Source organism: Pseudochaenichthys georgianus, chromosome 19, assembly GCF_902827115.2.
Source record: "Pseudochaenichthys georgianus chromosome 19, fPseGeo1.2, whole genome shotgun sequence".
Lineage (NCBI taxonomy): Eukaryota > Metazoa > Chordata > Actinopteri > Perciformes > Channichthyidae > Pseudochaenichthys > Pseudochaenichthys georgianus.
This window is the reverse complement of record NC_047521.1, coordinates 17126344-17154196: the sequence shown is the minus strand read 5'-3', so window position 1 is coordinate 17154196 and position 27853 is coordinate 17126344. Positions and strand designations below refer to the sequence as shown.

At 43.8% G+C, this 27853-nt stretch overlaps 2 protein-coding genes across 7 annotated transcripts; one reads left to right on the top strand and one right to left on the bottom strand.

Moving 5' to 3' along the window:
- Nucleotides 1-29: 29 nt before the first annotated feature.
- On the top strand, nucleotides 30-24217 carry kat6b (K(lysine) acetyltransferase 6B). 4 transcript variants are annotated; one of them, XM_034106986.2, is made up of 17 exons: nucleotides 30-276; nucleotides 2324-3180; nucleotides 7556-7664; nucleotides 9281-9396; nucleotides 9607-9688; nucleotides 10186-10315; nucleotides 11166-11221; nucleotides 13211-13332; nucleotides 14001-14113; nucleotides 14234-14375; nucleotides 14512-14673; nucleotides 15704-15797; nucleotides 17296-17527; nucleotides 17785-17944; nucleotides 18363-18638; nucleotides 19971-20382; nucleotides 20477-24217. In XM_034106986.2, exons 2-17 carry the CDS (start codon nucleotides 2563-2565, stop codon nucleotides 23308-23310), a joined length of 5658 nt encoding a protein of 1885 aa, XP_033962877.1. In that variant the 5' UTR covers nucleotides 30-276; nucleotides 2324-2562; the 3' UTR covers nucleotides 23311-24217. The 4 variants fall into 4 exon arrangements, with proteins under 4 accessions (XP_033962877.1, XP_033962874.1, XP_033962875.1 ...); XM_034106983.2 differs by having other exon boundaries at nucleotides 11166-12112; XM_034106984.2 differs by lacking the exon at nucleotides 30-276 and adding an exon at nucleotides 1470-1609 and having other exon boundaries at nucleotides 11166-12112.
- A 373-nt stretch (nucleotides 24218-24590) lies between these two features.
- On the bottom strand, nucleotides 24591-27286 carry LOC117464518 (dual specificity phosphatase 29-like). 3 transcript variants are annotated; one of them, XM_034106987.2, is made up of 4 exons: nucleotides 26628-27286; nucleotides 26299-26498; nucleotides 25996-26219; nucleotides 24591-25416 (listed from the first exon to the last, which is right to left on the bottom strand). In XM_034106987.2, the coding sequence occupies exons 1-4, from the start codon at nucleotides 26661-26663 to the stop codon at nucleotides 25160-25162; spliced, it is 717 nt and encodes a 238-aa protein (XP_033962878.1). In that variant the 5' UTR covers nucleotides 26664-27286; the 3' UTR covers nucleotides 24591-25159. The 3 variants fall into 3 exon arrangements, with proteins under 3 accessions (XP_033962878.1, XP_033962882.1, XP_033962881.1); XM_034106991.2 differs by having other exon boundaries at nucleotides 26299-26493; XM_034106990.2 differs by having other exon boundaries at nucleotides 26299-26518; nucleotides 26628-27285.
- Nucleotides 27287-27853: the final 567 nt, after the last annotated feature.

Genomic DNA, 27853 nt, shown 5'->3' with positions numbered 1-27853 from the left:
AGGAGCGCACTAAAGGGGCGACGGTCCGCTCCACTACACTGAAGTAGGGATGTCTACAGTGGAAGAAGAAGGGGGAGGGTACCACTTTGTCACAGGCTGCTATGTAGATTAACCTTTCAATTAGTTGTTATCAGGTCCTCTCCATGTCTCGGCGCAAGCTTTCCAGCCTTCGTTTCAAGAGATCAAATCCCACCAAATCGCTCGGATATGTCGCTGCACATGTATCCTTCGACGATAATGAAGAGGAGTATCCGAGGGGGGGAGAAACTTGAAGAGGTAAACTACCAGCAAATATTTACGGTAGACTGTGCCCTCGTTCTTTTTTTCTTCTTTCATACTAGTTATATGTTCATCCTTGCATGCAACTTAAGTGTCAATTTGTTGTGCCTTGTCGCCCACGGTGGAGGCAGATTAGATCGGTTTGCGTAACATCTTCTAAACGGTGTGAAAAATCCAAGGAGGCTGTGTATCATTTCCTAATAAAATATGGAAAACGAGAGCGGAGCTGAAGCTGAGAAATGGGAGCTAAAGAAACTAGCGATACATAATTGAGAAGCAGTGATGAAGGAGCTACTCTCCCGGCAGTCGTGTTAACTTGTATTCCCCCCTGAACATCTTGTTTCCCTCCAGGGCTCACTATTTTCCCTCATTGGAGATATTTGATAGTTAATGGTGATAAAGAGGTCATGCCATCATTGCACAGCGCAGCACACAGGACGTTTATTATTTCGCTGGCAGACGTGGAGGGAGCTACTTTTTAGCTTAACGGAAGGTTTATTTATCGCCGCCTATTTAACGTCACAGTTTAAATGTTAAATATCTGGAGAATGACGGCTCCTCTCGGGGAAATAATGAAAAGGGAGGAAGATAAAGAGGGGAAAGGCAATAGCTTAGACACATTTAGTCTGCAGGAGTCTTGCAAATGCTCTCCGGAATTTATTTATTTAAAATAAAATGTGTTCCACTTTAAATCAACCATAGAGACTTTGCGGGTTTTATGCAAACACATGATAGATTTAACAAACAGCCAATTAAAGTCTAAAATGTTCCAAATCACTTTCAAGTACGTGTAACCAACTGTTTCAAGGAGGAATCTAAGTAAAGGTGGGCTGGCGTTAAACGCTTTGCAAATGTGGTTTAATATTTAACTAATGTAATCGTTAATCGCCAGTTTACGCTTGTTAGAGTTTATTTATGACTTAATAATGTCCTGTCGCCGCTGTTAGAGCTATAAGTTGAGATATTATGAGTGTTGGGGGTAAATAATATCAATTCATCACTGTAGGCACCTTAAGAGGCGGGTCAATTGAGTGAAGTGACAGATCATACAGCCAGTGCGGTGCCTCTCTGAGTGAGCTCATACATAAAGATTGACATGTGCTTTATCAAACCAGAAATCGGATCTTGTCTTTACAGCCAATATTGAAGTTGCTAGGGAGGGCACATTAGTGTAGGTAAGGTTTAATGAGACTCCATTGGATTGTAATCAGCGTCATGTCGGATTCATGTAAACTACAACATTGTAACAAAATGGCGACTGTTTAGGTGACATCAGTAATGCTGGCAATATTGTCATTTATCAGCTCAACTCAGCGGAACACAACTCTAGGTTTGTTACATAGTTATTACGGGTTTCTTCTTTCGGTAAACGGCTCGGTGGTTATTTGCAGACGTGCATCAAATGTCTTACGGCAGCTGTCAGGAAGTGAACATTGATTATACATCTGTCATTAGAGCTCGCGGTGATCGGTTTCTCGTCGCGGACGTCGAGCTGTCAAAAGTCGCGTGCGTACAAGTAATGGTTAAACTTAATCTATGGTTTTATTTTTAGTGTTTATGTTGTGTGTTATTAGACTGAGAAATGTTACGGTGACATTTTGGGAAATGACGTGCTGCAGGAATAAATGTGAACTTGTTTTTTTTTTTGTCGAGAGGGATTCTTGAAACGAAAATGTTTATAGTACGAGGAGACTGTTTATACTTTTACAGAAGTCGGTAGAAGTTTATAGCTACTTGTCATGGTGGTAAAACTTACTATTTTTATAAAAATAGCCTCTTTTGAAATGGACATCTGGCTTGGTGTGTGGATTATGGTGCCAGACTATGGATTAAGTCACAGGAATGTCTTCAGCAACCATGACAGCTCGTACATCTGTTTTTATGCATCTGTTTCTTTTATTTTTGACACATTTTAAACGTCCTGCATTCCTATGGTTTACCCTTTATACTCAATACATTGTGAATAACAACAAATAACCTGCCATTATAGGAGATGTTGTAGACCGATTTACACATGCATTTGTTTTTCTCTTTTTCCTTCTAGATTTGATCTGGGATTAAAGAAATAAAGCTCCAGGTCAGCTGCTGACTACCACTGTGGAATTTACTCGTGCCAACTTTTCCTCAAGACCTCTGTCAGATACCCAGGATTGAGAAGACATGTGGATCCTGGCGTGGAACTTAACCTTTTAACCTTTTTAAGAATGTGGATGTACCCAGTGTTCAGCAGCAGAAAGGGGGAATCTTTATGGATCTCGTTTTTGTGCATCTAATTGTTCAACCATGGTAAAACTTGCAAACCCTCTGTACACGGAGTGGATTCTTGAAGCAATACAGAAAATCAAAAGGCAAAAGCAGAGGCCTTCAGAGGAGAGAATTTGTCATGCGGTGGCCACATCGCATGGACTGGACAAGAAGACCGTCCTTGAGCAGTTGGAATTAAGTGTTCATGATGGCTCTATTCTCAAGGTTACAAATAAGGGAAGCGCTTCCTACAAGGACCCAGGAAATCCCGGGAGAGTAGGATCAATCCCACCTGCAAATGTGTCTGTGCCATCAAAGGAATCTATATGGAATTCAAGCGATCTCCGCCATATTGATTGGAATAAAATACTTAAGAGGGCCATCGAGGGTCTGGATGATACCCATGGCTCCTCACTTAAGAACATCGAGAGGTATCTGAGGAACCAGGATGACCTCTCCAACATTGTTGATAACCCTGCTTTCCGGCAGAGGTTACGACTGGCGGCCAAGAAGTCAGTTAACACCGGCAGGTTGTCAAAAAATGGCCCACGGTATAAGCTCAGCCATGGCAATGCGGAGGGAAGGGGCTCCAGGTGTCCAAGTGCTTCCCCCTTGGTCCTGTCGTCAGTGACACTCCTCCCTCATGAGCGAGACCAGGTACACACACCGTGGCCTCTTTCACCTCATGCTTATCCCCACATCACCCTGGAAGTTAGGGCTTATGCTGCTGTTACTAGAGGTGTATATCACGCGTTTCATCACAGTACGATATTATATCGATTCTTTGGACAACATGGTGTCACAAAGCCTGTCACAAAACAATATTGCTTCAACTCAGCTCATTATTTTATTATGTTTCCCAATCAATACAATTAGTTGCCTTTTAAATCAACTCACATAAAGCAACTAAAATGTGATTTCATCATGTTATTCCTAGGCTCTGCCAGAGATTTAAAACAACTATCTACCCTTTTTTATTAAAAAGGATCAAAAGAGAAGTGCAAACGATTTGAGCAGTTAAGATTTTCAAAACAATGAAATCTCTTTATAGAAGATATGATCTGTTCATGTCGGTGTTAATGTCCCTCGATTTCCTTCAAAATAAGGACATATCTTACAGAAGATATGTGTTGATGTTGCATCGATGATATTGGAGCATTGATCATTGATTCAATACATATTGATAGATGGATCTATTTCTTTATCCCTAGCTGCTACCCTTAAACGGTACAAAAATAGATACATTTCTTCCAAACTATTCTTGTCATTAATGTGTTATTGATCTCAACCGTCTTACCCATCTCTAACATGTAGTAAAGCTTTATTTTCCGATAACTACTGCCTTTTTCTGCAATATAATACTCGGATTTCCATGAGGCAATTACCCACAAGGAAGTTTGAAGGCTTGGGCCACCACTGAGCGGCAAATTTGCTTGATAGGAATTTGATGATTGTGGTCTTAATCTTTGGTTTTCTAGCTTGGCAGGTCAGAAACTACGCCATCTAGAGTGCGTCCCTCTGGGCCTGTGTTGTTGCTGTTGGTCTCCATAATATGAGAGCTGGGATAATCAGAAAGTCATGCTGACAGTGTGTGGTAGGCAGTCTGCTGTAGGCTTCCCACAGGTTATGTAACTCTACCCTAATGACCTTAAGGGATGTGGCTGGCTGTCTTGTGAGTCGCAAAGCATTAGTAAACAGATTTTATTATTATTATTACAAATACTGCTAAAATATGGCAGCTGAAGAATGTGGTAGAACCGAATATGTTCAGGCTGCATGGAGCTGTTATGACCTTTGTGCTAACAGAGATGCCCCAGAGAGGAAATACAACCATATAAACAAACTTCCAGGTTGCATTGTTTCCGCTGCTTTTGGCACCTCAGGGGAGGTTTATACTTTGCAGAGATTGTACTGGTGCTCAGCTATAAAAAAACACTGTAGACAATAGTCTGTAATATAACACTATTCCTTTAATTGCAAGTGCAGTAGAGTGTTTAATGGAAATTGGTTTTATTGTTGGACTTAAAGAGCAGTGTACAGTCATCTAGATACTTTGTTGTGAGGGCTTTTTTCAGATCGGGTGTCAAGGTGAAGTGCGGTCTAATAGTTTATGCACAAGTTGTGGAGCTGAAGTGGCTAGCAGCATCGGGCTATAGAGCTGTCACCCTGCTGCCCAACAGTTTCACAGTGAATAATCAGGAAGCGACACCTTGATACTGCAGCCACAACTGTGGCTGTGTCTGTGGTCAGGCCAAAAGTGAAACTGAGAACTGTTTAGAGACACAGTGTCCTGCGAAGGGTTCTCATAAGCGAGGAAAGCCTGCTGTTTTCCATTTGGAACATTTCAACCTATTGCTCCGAGCGTGATGACATCACCGAGCCCAGTCCAGGTTCACCGTTCACTTCAAAGGATGAGACATCTCTGCCTGTTCAGTTGGTGAAGCACAAGTGCGTGTGTTGAGAATAAGAGATACTTTGAGGTAAAAAAAAAAAAGAGCAGTCTTGGTTTAGAGTTTATTAGATTCTGAAGAGACTGGCAGGAACAAAGGCAAGGAATGAGGGTTTTTTCCTGCTGCGTTATGCAACCACTTGAGCTCTCTCTCTCTAGCAGCAGTTTTCTAATAGGACCCCACCCCCTCACTCAGGACAGCCTGCTCTTTTCAAGCAGCATCATTTCCTGTAATGTACTTCATTTAGAATCCCCAAGTAAATCATCAGCTTCTCTTCAGCTGTGTTTATTTCTCTACGTTCCCATTGCTGTGACGTGCAGACTGCTGCTATTGGTTTGAATCACCAAGCCTTAGAATATTGCTGATGGAAATTAATTCTCCACTTCCTGGATTAGACTCCACAACTCAGTCAGCGGAGACTGTTATGAAGTGAAGACCTATTTATTTGAAAAACAACTTGCCAATCAGCTCTTAGCGTTGTATCAGCAGTATGCACAGGCTGCATATTAGTACTGATGTTATATTCATTTCAAGCTCTGTGCATTCATGTTCTTGCTTGTATCAATCATTTATGTTTGTAAACCCAAAATCTGAGTGGTTTACTGAGGGATTTCATTCTGATCATCCATGATGAACATGATGCACTTCTTTTACATTATAAATAATTCATAACTTTAAAGTTACCACAACACTGAGGCCTTGTGTTCTTTGGCTGCATCTCCTAGCGGTGATAACAGAATGGCTTGTGATCAAGGACAAAATGATAATCCGTCTCCGTTTATCTCCGCTCTGAGCAATGGGGATTTTAACTTTGATGAGCCCTACATTGGACAACTCGTTGCAGTCCAGTTAGCAAAACAATAGGGTTATATGTAGGACTGCAGCTAACAAGTGTTTCCATTATGTTTCATTAGTTATTCATCTCTTCAATTTGTTTAGTTTGAGCATGGTGAATATTGAGCAGCTTATTTTCAATGTACTTCTAATCAAAACTCTTAAACCAAAAGACATGCATTTTATAATTATACAAGAAGAGAGCAATTCCAGATTTGAAAACTGGAAGCAGAGAATGTTTGGCATTCAGCTCGATAAAAGACATAACGTTTAAACAATTCCGACAATTGTTGCTAATACATTTTTTGCCAACCACACCATTTTGGAATTAGTTCTGTGCATTAGGATGACACTCACAACAGGCTTTTTAAACAAGATTGTTTGCATTTGCAATCCTTCCCAGCATGTGTTGCCTTCCATAACATGACAATATCAAATCACTGTTTACTTCTAAGCCCGGTGTTAGAAGTGCATCCTAATCACACCGTAGCATGTCAGTGTATACTTCCATATTCACAGCTGTCAGAGTTGTAGTGAGCCTTTAATGCCAGTGTCTGCCCACAAATATTGACCTGGCAGGTTGGAAAATAGAGTAATCATTGATGTGGCAGTAAACCGCTTCCTCTCATCGCGGCGACTAATTGATACAACAGCCAGGAACAATGACCGAAATCCCCACTGTGTCCTCGCTGCATTTCCCAGTGGACTTCACGTGGATGTTGTGACGGGCTGAAAGCTCCGGCGTTGTCTTTGTTGACGGATGAGGAATAAAAGAAGAAGCGACGTCTCCCTTAATTGAACTGTAGGTCAGTGAGGAGGTCAGGACCAATCGAGATCTGGAGGTCACGGATTTCGTTGATGCTGATCTGCGTCATAGTAACCGGGAACTAATTATGGGCATCCCCAGAGTGCCCTTCAAAGCTCCAGTCAATTGACGAGGCCTTAGTGTGTAAACTGATGATGAGGCGCGTTATTTACGGTCACACCTTGAGTGTTCTTTTCCGTTAAGAACTTCCTCCCGAGCTAAGCAGTTTGTGTGATGCTCCTCTGGAGACCAGCACGTATGATCTCATGTTTACAGGGACGCCTTAAGAAAGCAGATTTACGTCAGCGTGGGTTTAGCGTGCTCATGATTTCCGCCACCGATTGTTTAAATGCTGACTGGTTTTATGAAGAGATGACACTAAGTCCTCCTCGGTTTCCTCAGAAGTCAGCCTCCGAGTGATCAATGGGCAAATCCTCTTAAACCTCCTGCTCATATTTCACTTCTTCTCAACTTAACCGTAAGCCCTTAAATGAGTTTGTTCTGAGACTTGCAACATTGACTGTGGATCATGGCAGTAACAATGGGAGCATGTTCTATTAGTGAGGTAATTTGATTACATGCTGGTTAATCCTTTCAGACTGGAGTGCACGCTCTAAGAATTGGATTAAGCCCTTAAACTATGATTACTAAGATCACTTAACCATTCACATGTAATGGTTAAAGGAGGTGGATCTCAATATCTCTGAGGATGGGTTCCATTTTTTATTCATTTCTACTCCTTTTTTCATTCTCTGGGCTTCGTAGTTTGTGTTGTTGATCCTTAAAGCACACACTGGTTTTATTGTTTTGCATTAACCGCTATTAAGGCTACGGTCTAAAATCCTCACAAGATAACATTTGTGAAAACAAACAGGCTTTCATCCACAGCCTGTGCCCGGTTCTGTTTTTTAAACAGTTTGTCTCTGTTTGTGTTCCCACCCAGCTCCGGGTTGACCCCATCCCAATATGCAGTTTCTGTCTTGGAACGAAAGAGTCAAATCGGGACAAGCGGCCAGAAGAGCTGCTGTCCTGCGCAGACTGTGGGAGCAGTGGTAAGTCAGCTTGATGTACTCACAAGCCACAACATGCTGTCGTCTGTACACAACGAGTAGCATGCTAGCAAAGGCTCACAGTAACACAGGGAGGAATAGTATTGGGCAATATGGTTCAAATCATTAGTGCTTTATTAGAGGAGGAGTCATTCAATACAATGTGTTTATGCCATTCATTAAATCAGACAAAACTCTTCAAATACATCTTGCTAGTTTTTAACTTCAATTTGGAATAACTCATTTGGACCAGAATATGTTCACATTTCGTCAAGTTCTATAGTTGTAATATTATAAAAAAGGAAAAGAATGATAAAAAAATCTCTGGAAAGAATTAAGATAGCACTCCAAATTGTTCTTAACTCAATCTCTACATGTATGGCAGCCATTCAATTCCACATGTTGTCAGTAGTTTATAGAATAAAAAAAAAAAATGAATTTCACTCAAACACATACCTATAAATAGTAACACCAGAGAAACTGATAATGCTGCAGTGGTCTCTTAATTGTTTCCAGATCTGTATTTATATATATATAACATTTGTTGTTATTGCCATAGAGTTATAGCATGAAATTGTTTGTTTTCAGCTGGCCAAATGTTTATTCAACTAATAGAAATTCCCTTAGTGCCTGCAAAATGTTAATACAATCTGATATATCAGAGCTACTTTGTTATAGAGCTTGTACAAAAAAACGTGTGATTGTTGACACATTTTCTTTAATCCGATTATTATCTTAATCTCCCGACCCTGGGAGCAGTAGTACTCGGTTAGGCAGATGTTACATTCGGTTAGGCAGATGTTACATTCTTGCTCCATATTTTTTACTTCCCTTTAAGGGATTTATTAGAAGAACAATGTTCAAATTGAGTGGCTGAAGAGATCCAAATTGCTTGCAACCCTCAGTGGGCTCAAGAAGGGCAGATGCTCTATAAGTGGCCATTAGAATCTGAAATCACCCGAGTCATTTAAGCTCAATTCAGATTCTTCTTATAGAGCGCAGGGGATCAGAGATCAACCCTTTCCCCTCTGCAGATTGGTGGCATTTCCTTTACTGTTCCCTTTCTTTCCCAGGCAAAATGGCTAAAGCCCCATAAAATTACCTCTGCCAAGGAGTCATTTCTGTTTGAACAATTATTTGAAATGCCGTAAGGAATTGTTCTCCTGGTGACATTTTTATAGCTCATATTTGACTAAGTAGCGTCGAGGTGGTTTTCATTAACCGCTCGTAGTGTACACAAATTGTGCTCTCACTGTAAAACAGCTGTTTTACAACCATGAGCGGGGCGAGGGAGACGGCGGGCTTTTACATGACTTTCATGGATCGGTTTCCATTAGAATGAGTGCTGCTACTGTTTCTGCCTCATTAAGATCAAATTATCTGTAATTAGCGGCTCAGATGTTTGATCACACTGTTATAAGACCTAACGTGTGGCTGGGGAACGGAAGTGTGGCGGACATACTGGCCCAGCATTGTTTTTAATGATGTAATGTGTTAATGTTTAACCTTGCTGTGTGAGTAAATGGAAAGCCTTGTCTCTAGCTCTGTGACACAGTCAATACTGGTAAAGAACAATACAAGAAGTGTGTGCTAATATGCATTTTCTATTGCTTCTGAAGGGCATCCATCATGTCTGAAGTTCTCCCCTGACCTAACCTCAAATGTGAAGAGATTACGATGGCAGTGTATTGAATGCAAAACCTGCAGCTCCTGTCGAATACAGGGGAAAAATGCTGTAAGTATAACGCTGCCTTCATTTTAACACACACCATTATCTTGAAGGTAGATCCCATTTTGTGAGTCCCTGAGGATGTGTTGCTTTTCCCTCAGATTTGTAAAGCCTCTCTTATTGGGCTTATTTTTCCAAAAGACTTTAAATGACGGGGGGGCTGTTACATGTATGCAACGGGGACATCCCTCACACGTGCCTGCTGTTCCCTTTCAGGATGAGATGCTATTCTGCGACTCATGTGATCGGGGCTTTCACATGGAATGCTGCGACCCGCCGCTTTCAAGAATGCCAAAAGGTGAGGTGTTTACACTGTCTGGCTCCTCTGTTTCCCTCTCTGCTGTCAATTCAAAGCCTTTTCTTCACACACGGCCGTTTGGGGCTGTCACTCACTACACAGAGAGGCAGCAATGGCTTATTAGAAGCTCTGCATGCCTATCAAATTATTCCAGCATCCCCAGGGAGATTCGCTATCTCTGGATTACAGTAGTGACCCTGCAGCAAGGCTTGTAATGACGGCGCACGTACTGTTGTAGGACATTTGGCAGGCAATTCATACAAGTCACATTGCTTTACTCAACACGCCGACACCAATTCTATTTCACTGGACACAGAATTGACCCAATGTTTTTCTTATGGATTTTCGCTTTGTGCTGGGTAATTGATTGTCATTGGGAGCTGGTGGGATTCTCGCCAGCTCTCGGTTAAAGGAAATGTTTCAAATGAACGTACTGTATGTCCTCTGAATTGATGAACCCACTCACACGGTACTCTTTGCGCTTGGACACCCTCCAGGGACCTGGGCCTGCCAAGTCTGCAGGCCGAAGGAGAATGGAAAGAAGCTGCTGCACAAGACAGCCGATCAGATCAAACGTCGATATGCAAAGCCAATCGGAAGGCCCAGAAATAAGCTCAAACAAAGAATGTGAGTGTGCAGCCATATGAATATTAGCAGTATCATCTTGACTAAGGGAAATTCATTTTGGTTAATTGTTTTTTTTTTTGTATTCTGAGATAATTGCTACGATCCGGGAACATGGCTACTTTGTTAAAAACTAAATTAGGAACATTGTTTTGTGCATGTTTTAAAATCCGAGCAATTGCTGTAATGAAAACAATGTATCATACCAGATAACTGTTGTGGTCAAAACTACTGAATAAGATCAAAGCTGTAATAAACCGGAATAATCTTTTACAAGGAATAGGAACCGAGAGTACCAAGCAATCAGGAAGTAAAAACAAAACAATGAGTTTTTGTCACTCATTTATACAAAAAATGTACTCCGGCACAAGTGAACTTCACAGAGTTTTTATATTTATTTGTCCATTTTTTCCCAAAATCCCAAATAAATAAGGAATTCTAGAGATCCGATATATACTGCACATTTGTTGAATATGTACTCAGATCAGGAAATTGTAACAAAACTATCAAAAGTAAAACAACCTATTATTCAAGATGGATTCTTTTTTTCATATAAACATTTAATGTTGGATCAATACAATGAATGCATGTGTGAAATGAGCACTTTATTGTTGGTGGGTTAGTTTATAACATTGCATGATATATTAAAAGTTGATTACATGCTTTGTCTGTAAATCTGTTTTAATCCGCAAATTACTGTATACATCAGATAAATGCAAAGGAGTAAAAAGTACAGCTGCATAAAAGGAAAATACAGGTACCTCAAAAGTGCATTACTTGAGTAAGCATACTTTGTTAAATTCCTCATCTGTCAACAAGACCTGACCTCCTCTAACCCCTCTTGTGTCCGCAGGTCTGTAACCAGTGGTGACGGCTCCATGGTAGCACTTGGAGGAAGGGGGTCACCTGGTAGGGGTCAAAAGATTACCGTCTGTTCCACACCTTCATCTGGTCATGCTGCATCTGTGAAGGACTCCAGAGACAGATTGGCTGTTGCAGACCCCCGTTGTGCGGTCGACGCCACCCAATTCACCACTTCCACCCCCACCACCTCTCCCCCCCCCACGCCCACCTCCACCCCAGCTACACTCACCGTTAACAAGAAAACCAAAGGGCTTATCGATGGGCTTTCCAAATTCTTTACCCCTTCCCCAGTGGGCCGTCGCTCGCGAGCCGTAGAGTCGCAGTTAAGCTCTAGAGACGATGGTCCGCCCCAACTGTCCATGCCACCAGAGCCGTTTGCCTTTGCTGCTGACGCATCTCAAAAGATAACCCCCTCTTCCTCTGCACTTCCTCACGCTCCCACGCTGCCAGGACATAGCCCCCCCTCGCAGGTGTCCAGCAGCTCCACCTCTGCTAACTCGCCCCAGAGCTCCTCCAGCCAGTCTAGTGTTCCCTCCCTGAGTAGTCTCTGCAATAGCAGCCAACTTAAGGGACTATTTGACGGACTATCTCACATCTTTACTACTCAGGGACACTCGCGGAAAAAGAGACTACCTTGCTACGCCCCGCATAAGCGCATGCATCATAAGCAGGACTCCCCCCATGAATCCATAGGTGGGCCCCAGCGCCTTGGAAAGAACGAGCATAGTAAAAATAGGTTTCACTCCACGTCTGCCGGGCAGGGCCGACCCAGAGGACACCCATTTAAGATGGTCAGTCATTTCAAACGTAACCCCTTCCTTAAAAAGCACAGGACACTAGGCAGGCTGAGGTATAAAGTGAGCCCTCAGAAGGGAGCCCTCTCACCAGGAAAGGGAGACTTGACAGACGGAAGAATTAAGCCTGAGAATAATCATGGTAAGCAAGGCTTGAAAACTCCAGCCAAGACCTGCGTCTCCACACCTTTTAAGCTTCTTCTTTATTTATTTTAAAGCTTGACACTCGCAGTTATTATTTATTTTTTTCCAGACTAGAGCTAATCTTTTCTTTGAGAAGACACCCTCAACATCCTAACAGACTACTAATCTTCTGCCTAATTTGAATTCTTTTAACCCAGTTTCGTTGCGTTTTGACTTGGCTGCGGGGTTCACGTGGCTTCCATCCTCTCGCCCGTTGGCTTTTGTCATAGTGCATGGCCCACTAACTCCCTCATCTTGCTCCTTGCTCTGTCCTTGACCCCTCTGCTGTAGTGCGCACATTGTGATCACTACCTAGTAGAGTCTATAGTCACATCAGCGCTCTCATCATCCCACCCTCACTCTTGAAATCACTGTCTCCACTCAACCTCACTTCCAGCAGTCATTAGACACATACTACCCAGTGATTCACCCACCCAAGTTGACATGATGATTATAGCCAGAAGTGCAGTAACCCTTACATTTGACTGTCTCCAGGAGTGAAGTCACAGTTTAAAGACATAACACGTAGGAATAACAAATGGGTATATATTTAACGCAGTTCTAAACAGCACACTGCACAAACACTACTTACCCTGGCAGCACATTCCCATAAATATGTTAATGACACATCACGTCCACTTATAATGGCTTTTTGTTTTGGTGGTTATGTCATAGTGTTGATGTCTTTCATAAAATGACTGCCTGCTCTCCAACATCAGTTGCTTTTCATGTCGACACTCGCTCCCTTCACTGCATCTGCTTCTTCATTCAGGGAAACTGTCTTGGTGGATGACTAAGCACATGAAAGCGGTTACGCAATTAGAGTGATTTAGTTTCACTTCATTACATTAGGGATTTTCATATAAACATGCAAAGATGATACATTATGAAATTCCTCAGAGACACGGCCTCAAACCGGCTCAGCAGCAGCACTCACAGTATAAGGCACATTTGCACAGAATGCATTTATGAGATAATTCAGCCACGGCTGCTTCAAACAGGACGGTGCTGATGTGCTGTCTGATGTATTGATGGTGTGTCATTGTTCCTGAATCAGGCCACAACGGGGAGCTGCGTGTGAAGCAGGAGGCCCACGCCGACTTTGCCGCCATGTCCAGAGATCACGTGATGGAGGAGGACATCGAGGCGTTCATGCACGTCCAGGAAATCGCAATGCAGGTGGGAAAACTTGGAAAGGGACATCTTCAACTTCCACTGGAATTAGAGGCTTAATTGAGCACTTGGCAACTTTTTTTAATTGTTTTTGAAATGGGCAATACAAAAAAGGCTTTTAAAATGACATATCAAATGGGTTACATCGTATACACTTACTGTATACATAGTTACAGATCTCACATATTTGACATATTGTTCAAAGTGTATGTAAATGAAAGTAAAGATCGATTATTGCAGTTTGTAAGGTTAACCTTTATCGATATATCTGTGTTTTTAAAGAGATATTCGTCCTGGGCTATAACTTAACAGAAAAACAACTTTTTTAAACATTAGGAAAAAACCAAAGCCAACTGATAGACAATTTGCAATTTTTTTTAAACCCAAGCATTCGTTTTTTTTAACATTTTTGAGTGACAAGATATTGTATTATGTTCTTTTTCCACACGTTCATAGTGTTAGCTTCCCCTGAATAACATCCTAATCACCTTCACATACTGTATCTCCATCTTCGATTCTCCCCCCTGTTTCCATATAACGTGGGCAGTTGAGTAGTCTTTGTATGTAATGCTTTGCCAATACCGCTTTTATGGACTGGTTATTAGAGACACTGTAAGATTGAATTATCTGGGTCACCACATTCATCCGTTTGTTTTTATTCAATCTTTTCACAGAGGTCTGGCTCTCTGATGAACACAGACTCCATGCGATGGCCTACCCTCATTGAATTTGGGAAGTATGAGATCCAAACCTGGTACTCGTCGCCTTACCCTCCTGAATATTCAAGGTAATGTTGCTTTTACTGCACACATAATGCCAGTTTCTATTGTTACTTGAGTTGCCATTTATTTCAATGTCCTCTAAAAAAGCCTCTTATGCTGAAATACAAACTCTTTCTTTTTTGCAGATTACAAAAGCTTTATCTGTGTGAGTTCTGTCTAAAGTACATGAGGAGCAAAAACATTCTCCAGAGACACACAAAGAAGTGTGGCTGGTTTCACCCTCCAGCCAATGAAATCTACAGAAAGGACGACCTTTCCGTATTTGAGGTCAGCTTCCCTTTAAAGCAATAAAGCAATAACTGTATGCTGCAAGAGATTCCACTGAATGGGTTCTGGGAAGAGGAGGGGGGGGAATGGGAACTGTTTGAACACTGTCCTCTTGGTCTTTTTATTCCGTGTTTAGGTTGATGGAAATGTCAGCAAACTATTCTGCCAAAACCTCTGCCTGTTAGCCAAGCTTTTCCTGGATCACAAGACCTTGTATTATGATGTGGAGCCTTTCCTGTTCTACATACTTACAAAGAATGATGAGAAAGGCTGTCATCTTGTGGGCTATTTCTCCAAGGTAAGAATTACAGGGTGATTATATATGGGAAATGAAAGAACACCGCACGTCGTTTTTGAAATGATGATACTGATACAGTTAGACGTTTCTGTAATTTGTCCAATTTTTTAAACTGGGATTGAACGAGTCGATTAATTTACAAACCAAACATGCGATAAATTGAAATGTATTAGTTTTGCACGATATCGTACCAAAGCATTAGAGTGCTTTACAAAAAAACAACACAACAAAAAACTTTACTTGCATATAAACAAAGACATCAATGCATACTTACACATAAACATATACATACATACACACATGCAAACAAACAAGCAAGTCTAAAAGGAGAATGCAATACTTAAATACTGAATGCCTTTTCACCAGACTGAAAGTGTGAGGATTTCTGCTTTTGTGTGTTTTACATCATTGTGTATTGACGACAGTGATGTACAAATATAAAAAAAGCTAAATGAAGATAAAGCTAAATGTCATCACATTTTCTCTATTATCTGACATTAAACAATTGAATAATCGAATCATCAACAAATAATTGACCGATTAATTGACAAAAGGATTATTATCATTTGTTGTAGAATAAGCCGTGTGTGTGTGTGTGTGTGTGTGTGTGTGTGTGTGTGTGTGTGTGTGTGTGTGTGTGTGTGTGTGTGTGTGTGTGTGTGTGTGTGTGTGTGGGTGTGTGTGTGTGTGTGTGTGTGTGTGTGAGTGAGAGTGAGCGTGTGATGTCTGTGTATGTGATGTCTGTGTATGTGATGTGTGTGTGTGTGTGTGTGTGTGTGTGCGTGTGATGTCCGCGTGTGTGTGAGCGTGTGATCTCTCTGTGTGTGTGTGTGTGTGTGTGTGTGTGTGTGTGTGTGTGTGTGTGTGTGTGTGTGTGTGTGTGTGTGTGTGTGTGTGTGTGTGTGTGTGTGTGTGTGTGTGTGTGTGTGTGTGTGTGTGTAGGAGCTTTAGACAAGGACAATGGCAGGTGCAGTAAATTGCCAGCTTCAGCAGAGCTCTGACATACTTGATCTGTTTCTCCTTCCCTCAGGAAAAGCTTTGCCAGCAGAAGTACAACGTCTCCTGCATAATGATCATGCCTCAGTACCAAAGGCAAGGATTTGGAAGGTTCCTTATTGATTTCAGTAAGTTCCTTAATGCTTTTTTAGACCACTGAACTGCCTTGTTTGTTTGTTTTCTCTTTGGTCTTTACAAATAATTTCAGATTAAGGGCTGTATTTGTCGCTCGTGGCAAGGTGCTGTTATTCGGTTAAGGCTTTGAAGTAGCCTAATCAAGAGCATTCATGTGCAACGCTAAAGCAATCACATAAGATTAGGAGTGAGAAACATAGCATTCCGGCTGCATACATTATCCGATTGGCCAATAGTATTTCATCCAAGCTTTTTCATCGAATTCTCTCTCGTGATGAGGTGAAGATACTGCTTTTATGTTTTAGTGCAGTAAATGCAGCACATACAATATTTAAAGCCTCGCGGTCCACTTTTTGAAAACAGTTGCTGCCTTAAGTGGATTTCTGTGTTCAGGCTGGCAGTCTTTTTCCCATCATTATAGGCGTTTTATTGTTTTGAAGAGTTGTCTCTATGCCGAGTTCGTGTGTGATGAAGAAAAGGAGCGAGAGCGGGGAGGGGCGGGCGGTAATGGAGCATTTGATTTCCTGTTCACTTTGGGAGCCATTGAGAGACGAGATGCAAGAGGATCTGATATTGAGAGTGTGCTGATAACAAAGACGGGGATTAAGGGAGATTGAACACAGCTGAGTTCTGAGCTCTTTGAAGGCTTTATTGGAAAATGTAGCTTTGGAGCTGGAAGTTGTTTAGATTAAGATGTTCTGTTATATTGGATTGTATTAGAGGAACACTTTGTCTCAGGTAGAGTGGTGCATTAGTGGATGTCTGTGTGAAATGCTACCTTTCAAATCATAATTCAAAGGTCTCAGAGCAGATTTTTTTGTTTTGGTTTATTAATGTTAATATACTCGCAAAGCAATACAAAATTAAATATGACTTTTTTCAATTAATTAATTTGAATATCACTTTGTTATCACAGGCTCCTCTTCTTAGCTTTAGTAATGAATATTGTCATGATTACTGGAATATTATGTGTTGACTGTTTGGTGATTAGATTTGCTTGTTTGGTTCTCGGTAGTGGGTGCACATTAAAACGCATTAATTAATTTCATGCCGCTCATAATGGATGACCCTTGACAGGGCCGCTATAAAACTAATTACAGACAGATACATATTTGTATTAGTTTTTTTTCTTTCTTGTTCATTATCTCCCCTAAGTGCAGTCTCTTGTGAGCAATGACATCCAGCTGCTTCTCTGTTTCGCTCTGTCGCTTTGTTTCCTCTTTACTCCCCTCTTTCTACCTCCTTTGTTGCCCTTGCCAGCATGTATCATAGCTTCTGACAGAGGTGGAAGGAGAGGAAAACTGATTGCCTCGCCTCCCTTTATACTGTTTGAAGGTGAAATCCCAACCAGGGTTCGGTGTCACATCGTTACATGAATATGTTATCCATAAGGGAGGGGGTGTGAGGATTGAATTGCAATCGAAAATAACCCAGCAGCAGCCTCTGGCTTGACTAAAGCATTTTGTTTTTGTTTGAATCTTGTCTTTTTAGGTTACCTTCTCACCAGGCGCGAAGGACAAGCCGGCTCCCCGGAGAAACCGCTGTCAGATCTGGGTCGCTTATCCTACCTGGCATATTGGAAAAGTGTCATACTGGGGTACCTTTATAAGCATCCAGATAAACACATCAGTGTTAAAGGAATAAGCAGGGCCACTGGGATGTGTCCGCACGACATCGCCGCTACTCTCCAGCAGCTCGGCATGATTGACAGACAGGATGGCAGGTCAGTTTCCGCGCCGCAGTCTCCTTCAGCCTCCGCTTCTCCTCGCTGTCTGACTTATCCAGGCCAGCGGGTATTTTTAACAGCATATCCATTAATGCAGCCGAATATTGACAGAAGTAAGTCAGGTTAAGCACCCCCAAGGACACGGAGCACCTGCTGTCCCAAAGAGCTCGTCTTTGTGCTCGCTTTTAACCACACATCACCTCCTGTCCACCCCTTCTTTTTGTTGACATGGGCTGTTTCTCCCTGCGACCTAGGATCGTGTTGATCAGAAGAGAGCGATTGATCCAGAGGCACATGGAGACCATGAGGGCGAGCCGGCGAGGGAACGAGGTGGACCCCGACGCCCTGCGGTGGACGCCTTCGACCAATATCAACGCCGTGCTGTCTGAGGAGGAGAGGGAGGAAGAGATGGATGTAAGCCCTCTCGTTCATTTAGCAGACACTAGTTATTTGTTTACTCGTCTGCTCTGCTGTTTGTTTGATTAACTGGAGAGTTCAAATAGAGGCCGTTAATGGGGAAAGCATTATCACCGTCAGCAGGCATCTAATGTTGTGCAAAATTGCCCGAAATCAGTTATATACATAATTGATAGTGCTGAATATTCCATGAAATGCAATCTTTCCACGGTTGTTTAACGGAGACGTTCCCTCCATGACGGGCACACAGCCAATCGGGACGCTGCTCTTATTATCTGGAGGGAACCTGCGGTGATTCATTTGTCATGATGTTAATTCCAATCTCTTGTTTTCCCATTAGCATCATTGCTCAGATGTTGGAGCTGTGCGTGCGCCTCTTCCCAGAGATAATGCGTCTTGTCTGTTTAATTACCAGGCGGAGCGGCTGAAGGAGCAGGCCGGTTGCTGGGAGAAGGAGGAGAGGGGGGGTTTCATGATGACTCACGGTAGCAGGCCACCTCTCACCAAGGTCCACTGCAAGGTTCCCTTCAGGACCTACGAACGCCGGCCCACGCTTTCCTGGACCCGGCGCGTCCAGCAGTCACAGGAAGTGAGCGATGACGAAGCCGATGACGACGATGACGACGATGACTCGGACGTCTCGCCACCCATCCTCACTAAAGCCCATGCGATGCTGGCTGCCAAGAGAAAGGTGACTTTTATTGTTTGTTGATGTGAATCATGCCTCTTGAAAGTCAGAGCAGGGGTGTCCAAACTACGGCCCGGGGGCCAAATGCGGCCCGTGGGCTATTTTGAATTGGCCCTCTGCTAATTAAAAAAGTGTAATGAAATATGGCCCATAAATGAAACTTGTACTTGTCTTATATTGTACTTCTTTAATATATATGACACAGTATTCATGTCCATTTTCCAAATGAATTCAGTCAACTAAAGTAGAAAACATTTTCTAACAAATCTAAGTTGATAAGAAAAAAGCCCAATCATTTATTTACATAACACGCCTGAAATATACCCTTAATATATCCTCTTATTATAACAAAATATTGCCAACAAAATAAATTAAACCCCATGGAGAGCTGTGATGAAGGCTTTTTTTTCAAGCATGATTGACCTACATTTGATTGATTTTGCTAACTTCTAACTGAACTTATGAGGCCATATACCTCTAGGGAGTGGCCCAGCCCTTCCTATGTGTTTCCGTATGTGGCCCTCGGAGACAAAAGTTTGGACACCCGGATTATCTCATTGATTGTCTGGAGTTTTATTCTAGGACAAAGTGGAGTTGAATGTATACCATTAGATATTTTCCTTCATTAGAGACCATGTTGTGTACTCTGGTGAGAAGGAAAGGTTTTTATAAATATTCATGAATTCAGTGCAGGGTTCAGTGGCTTCCTCCTGTCATCTGCAGCCTCCCCGCGTGCCTGCAGCTGGAGATAATAGATTGTGTTTTCACTGCCGGTGTCGAGACTGCAGGCTAAACCTTGTACTATTGTCAATGGTCATGGTTAATTTACTGCCCTCCTCTGTGCTTCTCACATCTGTTCTGTCTATATGGCACTGCCCTCTTGTGCTGGAGATAATATTACAGCGGGCCTCGTGATGCAAGGGAGACCTTGTTCAACCAAAACACTATGGAAACCAGAAGAGACTGACACAGGCTGTTGGAGTTCATTAAGTGCATTAGTTACAGTATTGATTTCACATTCTTCTGTCGGAGAGGAAAGCGGTCGAGTCGTAGGCTGCCGCTGGGAAACAACTGGAGAATGTAAAATATAGACTGTGGCTTCTGCTTACTCTGAACCTCTCAGCTGTGGTTTTCCACACCAGGCTGCTTTGCTTAAACCTTTAGTCTCACAGTGTGCTTTCAACATTTTTTGGCACACCAGTCTGAATGAATTTCTGCTACACACTCAGAGAGGTCATAGACCTAGTGCCCTTGTGTTCAGTCTTTACAAAACTCCTCTACTCTGATGGAGCTTTTATTCTGTTTTCATCGGTTCCTCTTTTATTTGTTTTGCAGAGATCCATTGTGCTCAAAAAGAGAGGGCGTAAAAGAAAGAGAATAAACAGCAGCGTGACAACAGAAACCATCTCTGAGAGGACAGAGGTGCTGAACGAACCGTTCGACAACTCCGACGACGATGAGCGTCCGATGCCCCTGCTGGAGCGCACCTGCAGAGTGGGCGAAATGGAGGAAGAAGAAGAAGAAGAAGAAGAAGAAGAAGAAGAAGAAGAAGAAGAAGAAGAAGAAGAAGAAGAAGAAGAAGAAGAAGAAGAAGAAGAAGAGGAGGATGAAGAGGAGGAGGATGAAGATGATGAAGAGGAGGAGGAACAGGAGGACAAGATACCAATTGCACCAATGAAACGCCGGAGAGGTCGCCCGAGGCTGGAGAAAAATGCACGAAGAGACAATCTTGAACACTGGAATGAAGGTATTTACATCTCATAAATGTAGTTTTATAGCAGACTGTTTTGCTCTCGCAGCTTCATTAAAGTGTGTGATATTCATTTATTTTCAACTTGCAGGGGCTGACATCCTCTATAAGAGACCCAGCAGACCCCGTCCAGTGAAACGGAAGAAGGGCTGGCCGAAAGGAGTGAAACGCGGCCCTCCTAAGTGGAGACTTAAGAACGAGCGGAAGATGGGCTTCAAGCTGAACCTCTACACGCCCCCTGAAACGCCGATGGAGGCAGAGCAGCACCATCTCCACACTGAAGAGGCCAAAGAGGAGCCAGACGAGGATGGAGTCAGCGCCGACGAGGGCAGGACGGCAGGCAGAGGCTCGGCCAGTCCAGATGTTACGATGGAGCGGCTCCTCTCCGAGCCCCCGAGCCCTGCTGACCATGGCTCTCAGAAGTCGAGCTCCCCCGAAGGATCGCCTGTCGCTTCTCCTGCGTGCTCACCCTGCGCCTCACCCTGCGCCTCACCCTGCGCCTTGTCCCCTACGCCTGAGGACAGAGCAGACTCCCCAGAACCACCTGAGGAGGACCAGCAGGAGAGTGACCCCGGGCAGGACTCCCCATCAAAAGAGGTGGAACACAGAACATTGGAGCCTTCACTGGAGAACGCCAACGCAGAGGAGGATGAGGAGGACGAGCAGAGAACTCGGATGGAGGATCAGGATGCTGATGATGAGGACGACAGCCACAGCAAGCAGGCAGAACCTGAGAGCAGCAAAGCAGAGTTTGAAAGAGAGACTTTGAAAGAAACACCTGAGTGCACATCGCCTTTTTTAGATCAAAAAGAAGACAACGACTCTGAGTTGAGTCAGCAGGTTTCTACAGTACCTCGTAGTGAAGAGGAGCAAGCTACAGCTGCTGAGAGCATCCAGCATGAGGCGATGGCAGAAGAGACAATAGCAACACCAGCGCCTGAAGCCGTAGCAGTCGCTTCAGTCGCAGCTGCAGACTCTGATAACCCTGTGGAGTCTGAGTCAGAGGAAGAGAGCATGTCCAGTCCCTGTCCCGATCGGCCCCCTGCTCAGCCTACAGAGAGGCCGGCGCTCAGCCCCCTGCTGCGACAGGACCCCCCCATCTGCACCGAGATTGACTCAGAGACGGCTCAAGCTGTTCAGTCCCTGACGCAGGAGACAGAGAGGGAGAATGTGTTCCAGGGCTGTGTGGAGAGCCAGGAGCGCTGCAGGCCCCTGCAGACCTACACCCACGTGGCACAAAGCCCCCAGCTCACCTCGCTGGATGACTGCCCCCAGTCAGACCACAGCAGCCCCCTCTCCTCTGCCCAATCCCATCCCAGCCAGTCGGTACGCTCCGTCAACAGCCCGGCGGTGTCCATCCTGGAGAGCGGCTACACTCAGATCAGCCCGGACCACAGCGCCATCTCGGTGCCGTCGCTGCACAACATGGAGACCAGCCCCATGATGGATGTGCCGTCGGTGTCGGACCACTCGCAGCAGGTGGTGGACAGCGGCTTCAGCGATCTGGGCAGCATCGAGAGCACCACGGAGAACTACGAGAACCCCAGCAGCTACGACTCCACCATGGGGGGCAGCATCTGCGGGGCGGGTCCCTCCCAGAACAGCTGCTCCTACGGCAGCATCCCCCCCAGCGGCCTGGCCCAGAGCAGCTGCGCCGTGAGCCAGCAAATGGCTGCGGTCAACCCCGGCAGCTGCGGCATGATTCAACAGAACAGCCTGAGCTCACCGCCGCACTGCAACGTGAAGTCGCCGCAGGGCTGCGTGGTGGTGGAGCGGCCCCCCAGCAACAGCCAACACAGCCAACACAGCCAGCGCAGCCAACACAGCTCCCACAGCAGGCAAGGCCCCCACAATCAGCACAGCCAACACAATCAGCTCGGTCCACACAATCAGCTTAGCCAGCACAGTCAACACAATCCCCACAACCAGCATAGTCACCACCACAATCACCATCTGCAGCACAATCAGCTCAGCCAGCACAATCAGCACGCGCAGCACAGCCTTCACAATCAACACAGTCAGCACAGCCAGCAGCAGCCCATGGCGCAGTGTGCCATCCCCACCAACTTCACCACCACCATGCAGCTGGCCGACATCCCCGAAACCGGAAACCCCAATTTCACCCTCTACGAGCGGATCAACCACCAGGGGGAGTACGGGGGCGGGCACTACTCCCAGTCGTCCGGCCTCAGCCTGGCCAAGCTGCAGCAGTTCACCAACACCTTCATCGAGCACCCCCACTCGCTGCCTTTCAACCACTCGGCCTCACACCCCATCACATCGTATGCAAACACCACGTCCCTGTCCTCGCAGCACTCCAGCCTGGTGTCCCTGTCCCAGACCCCACATCGAGTCCCCAACCCCCAGGTGCAGGCCACCATGACCCCGCCCCCGAACCTCAGCAGCCCGCCGCCCATGATGCTGCAGCGCAACATGGGCATCCCCCCCTCGCAGAGGATCCAGCCCCAAATGGCCTCCAAGAGTCACATCTCGGCACGCTCCAAGTCCGCCCCGCTGTCCCACCACCAGCAGCAGCAGATGTACGCGCGCCCCCCCCAGAGCGTGGCCATGCAGGCCCCCTCCAGGACGCTGGCCGCCATGCCGCGTATGAACATGAGCGTGAACATCATGCCGGCGCCGGGCTACAACGTCAACTCCATGAACATGCCCTCGCTCAACGCCATGAACAGTTACGGCATGAGCCAGCCCATGATGAACAGCAGCTACCATGGCAACCATGCCTATATGAACCAGTCACCCCAGTACTCTATGCAGATGGGCATGATGGGAACACAGCCATACCCCCAGCAGCCCATGCAGGCTCCACCACATGGCAACATGGTGTACACTCCAGCTGGTCACCATGGTTACATGAACACAGGCATGCCCAAGCAGTCGCTGAAAGGGCCTTTCATCAGGCGGTAACTCTCCGCTGGCCCTCCTCGCGTGCATTTGCTGTTCAGAGATGCACTGATTTGGCCTTTTTTCTTTTTTTTGTGTCTTTTTTTGTTATCGTTTATGACTTAAAAACCAGCAGCAGCACTTGGAAAGAATGCAAAAAATTTCGTCAATGAGTAACCCTTGAAGCTAATGTTAAAAAAAAGTATTTTTGTTTCTCCAGATGGGAAGCCTTACATCATTACGATGAGAATATATTTAATTAGTGTTAGTGTCTCTGATGTGTCTTTAGAGCAGGCGGTTCAGAGCTCAGCGGTAGAGATTTCATCAGTGGTCTTGCAGTCGTGTAGCAGCCTCAAATGAAGCCATTTAATGTGCCTGCTACAAGTGGAGTTAGTGGCTGTTTGAACCTGTTCAGTGTACCTGTCTAACAGTGCTGACAATTAGTTTGTACTATACTCATGCCTTTGTATATTTAAATTATTGTACTTATTTTGTAAAGTGACAACTAGCATGCTTCAGTCTCTGTTAGTGACAGTGCATTGAGTAGTACTGTACAAGTGTTGTGCTTAATAGCAAGCCATTTGAAAGATATCTGGCCTTTTATTAGGTTTCCCTCCACAGGGATAAGATGAAACTATATTTTGTTAATTCTAATAATGTAAAAAAAATGTAAACTTAGTCCTGTTTTCTGTTCGGTTTGAGAGGTTTTATTGCTATGTATGTATAATTCTGAAGTCTTTTGTAACAGATCTCCTTGAGGCAGCTTTCTGTTTAATAAAGCAGACTGATTTCTGTCAAAAATAACAAAGCATATCTCAGTGTTTGTACCCTGAACAATTCTAAAACATTTCAAAATGTCCAGAAGTGTGGCAGGATTTAAAAGAACTAAATTATTATAACGATGGATAACAATAAAGAAAATATAAATGTAGTCCAAAGTTGATATTTTACATAATGCCTTTAAAGCTACGTTTTCATTCCATCTGTAGATTTGTTTTCTATCTTTATAAAATGTTGGATTTATATTTTACCGAAGTGTAGAAGAATAGAGCCTGTGAATAGACCAAACTAAGCTAATGGCTTGCATGTAAAACGCAACTTGTACTTGTGTTTTTGTTTATATTGCTCTTTTGTAGCCTTTGTACCTGTACAGAGTTGCTGGTGAGAACAGGGGGGAAATACCTGGCTATGTGTACACAAATCGGACAGAATGACATTCTTGTATTTATGAATTTTCTCCTTTTGTCAGTCACTTAAAATGCTGTACATTTTAGCATAAGAATAAATTATGATTGACCATGTACTTGATTGTTCTCCTTTAATGTGAAACATTTACTAGCTGGAGGTGTTTCAGAATGAAGAGGCAATGACAGATCCACGCAGCTGTTCTCCCTGCAGAAAAGTATGTATAAAATAGAAAGACAAATATTAAATAGAAAACATATGACAGGAAGGTGAACTTGACCGCACTGAAACCTGACAACAGGAGTCATTCATCTAAATTGTAAAATCCCAGAAAAGTTTAGAAATTCTAAATATTGTTGCAACAACAGGGAGGCCTTGCATACCCATGCACATCAAGTATTAATTTGTAAACCTCAAGATTACAAGCAAATGGTTGCTACAACTTTACATTGAATATGCTCAAATGCTGTGTCATTTACATGGAAAGCATTCAGAGATCAATCTCTCAACCTGACTCGTAATTTAGTAACTTAGATTTGTAACATGACTCGAGACTTCTACACTTGTTTTTAGCTTAATTTGTCTCCCATAACTTAAAGTTGACTTGGACTATTCTTCATTACATTAGAAACTCGACTTGAGACCTGACTCTTTACAAATGACTTGAAAGTCAACTTGGACTTGAGGCCTAAATTGGAATAAAATGACTTGAGCCTCGACCTGAGGCTGAACTCGCCCCATGTTTCTGCTCTTCCTGTTTCTCCAGGAGCTGCACGTCCAGCTCCCTCAGCTGTTTCAGGAAGCCCCAGTTGGGGATGATTCTCCTGCGGCTCTTCGCGTGCTCGACGGCCTCCACCACCGTCATGTTCTCACAGATCATGAGGTAGGCGAGGAAAAGGGTGGCGGAGCGACTCCTTCCCATCACACAGTGCACCAGCAGCTTATCTGGACATACAGGAGTCACACAGTCAGGTAATAGCTACTGTACATTGCTCATTTGTTATTAGTTTTGTGCAATGTATAGGGATGTTTCAATCACCCCTCTACTTGGTGTTTGAATAAGTGGCCACGTATCTATGAATGTGTTTTTTGTCACCATCTTTCATTTGAGGAATCTAAAATGTTTCAGAAACCGCGTCAATGTGGATTAAAGTTCCCTATGAAAACTAACAAAAGCAAATACTATAACCCCTAGAAATCAGTACATCGAAATGGCAGTAGCCTACACCTGAAAAATATAGGCGTTTATGTCGACTTTTCAAATGTAGTTTTTTACCTATTTGATCTCCAAAAAAAACAAGGATGTGGAGGTTGATCTCACAACCCTGATACCAAGAACCAACATGTTTTGCCATCAACTATCTATGAAAAGTCAAATTTTAATCCCCTACTCCTGTTTATGTTTTATAGCGGATGTTTAGACTCAAAGTGTCATTGAAGCTTAACTTTAGGTAGGCCTACTACAGACCACCATGTGATTTCTTAATCTGGCTGGAATGACCCTTTAACTATGTGTTTTCTTACTCTGAGGATTGCTCAATGTCTCTTCTATGAACCGAGCTGCAGAGAAGAAATACTGGCTGAGGTTAAAGGTTGTGACGTCTTCTGCTACCACGCCATAGTACACCATGTCCATGTCACCATAGTAACCAGCTCCAGTGTCCACATTGTTCCACGTCCCCTCTGCTGCGTTCAAGATGTGCGTAATCCCCAACCTCTTCAAATTACACTTGTCCTTTGCAGTCTGCCTGCGAAAAGTAGGCGTGAATATTATTTTAATCCTTCATTATTTTATTCAGTTTAGTCATTTAATACTTTTTGACTTACTCGTCCCCGATGTAGACATTAGGCCAGACCTCGTTGACATGAGTGTAAGCAACACTCCCACGGTTTAGGATTTTCTCCAGCTCATAGCCCCCAGGTGTGACATATTCATCCACTGGACTGGATTCCTGCGCTGCCTTTGTAGCATTTATCTTGATGCCAGTCTTTGACTTGTGAGAAGCCATTTTCTCACTGTGGCTTTCCTTCACACATGATTTATCAGCTTAAGGGCGGAAAAGAAATAACACGCTTGCTTTTTCCCCCCCTCCTGCGACTTTATTCATGAAAAAATACAGTTTTGTTTTTCCACATGCATCTCCAACAACACTCACCCAGAGATTGAAGCTCGGAGATGTTGTTTTCATCATTCTGGCAGCTTGTTGTGAAGCACTCCTTTAAGGCAGAACATGGTGAGGTTTAATTCTGGCAGGCTCAACTGAGGGCACAGATTGTATAACCGCTCTGTGACGAGCATCAAATGCAGAGGATATTTTTAGGGCTGTGATGTGGCGTGCCCCTGACCTTAGCTGCCATGTTCCCTGCCTGTGGGGAAAACTTCCACCAAGCAAGTCCCTGCCATCCACTTCTAAACACACAACTTTAATCCCCGCTGCTGGCAGGAAGCTGTGCGTACCCAAACTTTGCACTTGCCAAAGGATACCCATATTCACTGGAGTGAACAGGGTTCTCTCAGCCGTGTGAGCGACTCCTTGAAATTGTCTCTTTTATCCTTTTGCATATCAGAGGCTGGGAGAAAACGTGTAAGCGCTGCCTCACAACACCCGTTAAGGATGTTCTGCATTTTATGGAGCCTCTCAGGGGCCAAAAGAAAACTGAAATGCGTCAGACAGTTAGACAGATGAGGTTTTTCACAGGATGTCTTGGATTCCCCGTTATATGATATGGTCCATTCACTGATCTTAATGTGAGCCCCCAAAGTGAGAGTGTGATGATGACTGTTTCGCAGAATGGCTGGATGAAGCTGCTAACATGTCAGACAGAGTTTTCACACCATCAGAGTCCTTTATTTTTCCCTCATATCTTCTCTGCCATCATTCATTCTGACAGTGAAATCATTAAACCTGTGATATCCAATTCCTTTTATTTTGACAGCGTCTCTCTCTTTTTCCCAGTGTGCTCTGGAGAGCATATCTTATTAAGATGGCTTCAGCGTTTCATCTCTTTTCAAAGTCTGACCTGAATCTGTATACCCACACTCAGAACCATGCTTTTATCATCTTGTATCAAGCCTCTTTAGACACCACCGTTTTAACTGTACGACGCTGGATTGCAGCGGTTAAGACACAGTATTTTGAGAGTTGTGGATCTATAAGTGGAGCATTGGTTATTAATAGGCACACACTGTCTTTGAGTTGTTCAAGAACAGTAGGAGTTTTGGCAGTTGTGCTACATTTGTGTTAAAAGCCTCTGTGATATTGATGTGCTGCATGTGACCATGTTGGTGTTTCAGCTGCTTAACTCATGTATACTTTACATTTTTGCTGACGACTTTAAAATGCATGCCTTACAGTGCTGGGTTTATCTGATGTATTTCTCC

Excerpts from the sequence above, each read along its gene's own strand:
- kat6b (XM_034106983.2), top strand. The coding sequence starts at position 2,563 with ATGGTAAAACTTGCAAACCCTCTGTACACGGAGTGGATTCTTGAAGCA. Across the intron at positions 15,798-17,295 it reads AAGGTTCCTTATTGATTTCA|GTTACCTTCTCACCAGGCGC; the intron begins GTAAGTTCCTTA and ends TTGTCTTTTTAG. Across the intron at positions 20,383-20,476 it reads TCTTGAACACTGGAATGAAG|GGGCTGACATCCTCTATAAG; the intron begins GTATTTACATCT and ends TTCAACTTGCAG.
- LOC117464518 (XM_034106987.2), bottom strand. The coding sequence starts at position 26,663 with ATGATGAAAACAACATCTCCGAGCTTCAATCTCTGG. Across the intron at positions 26,499-26,627 it reads CTCCGAGCTTCAATCTCTGG|GAAAGCCACAGTGAGAAAAT; the intron begins GTGAGTGTTGTT and ends TCATGTGTGAAG. Across the intron at positions 25,417-25,995 it reads GACATTGAGCAATCCTCAGA|ATAAGCTGCTGGTGCACTGT; the intron begins GTAAGAAAACAC and ends CTGTATGTCCAG.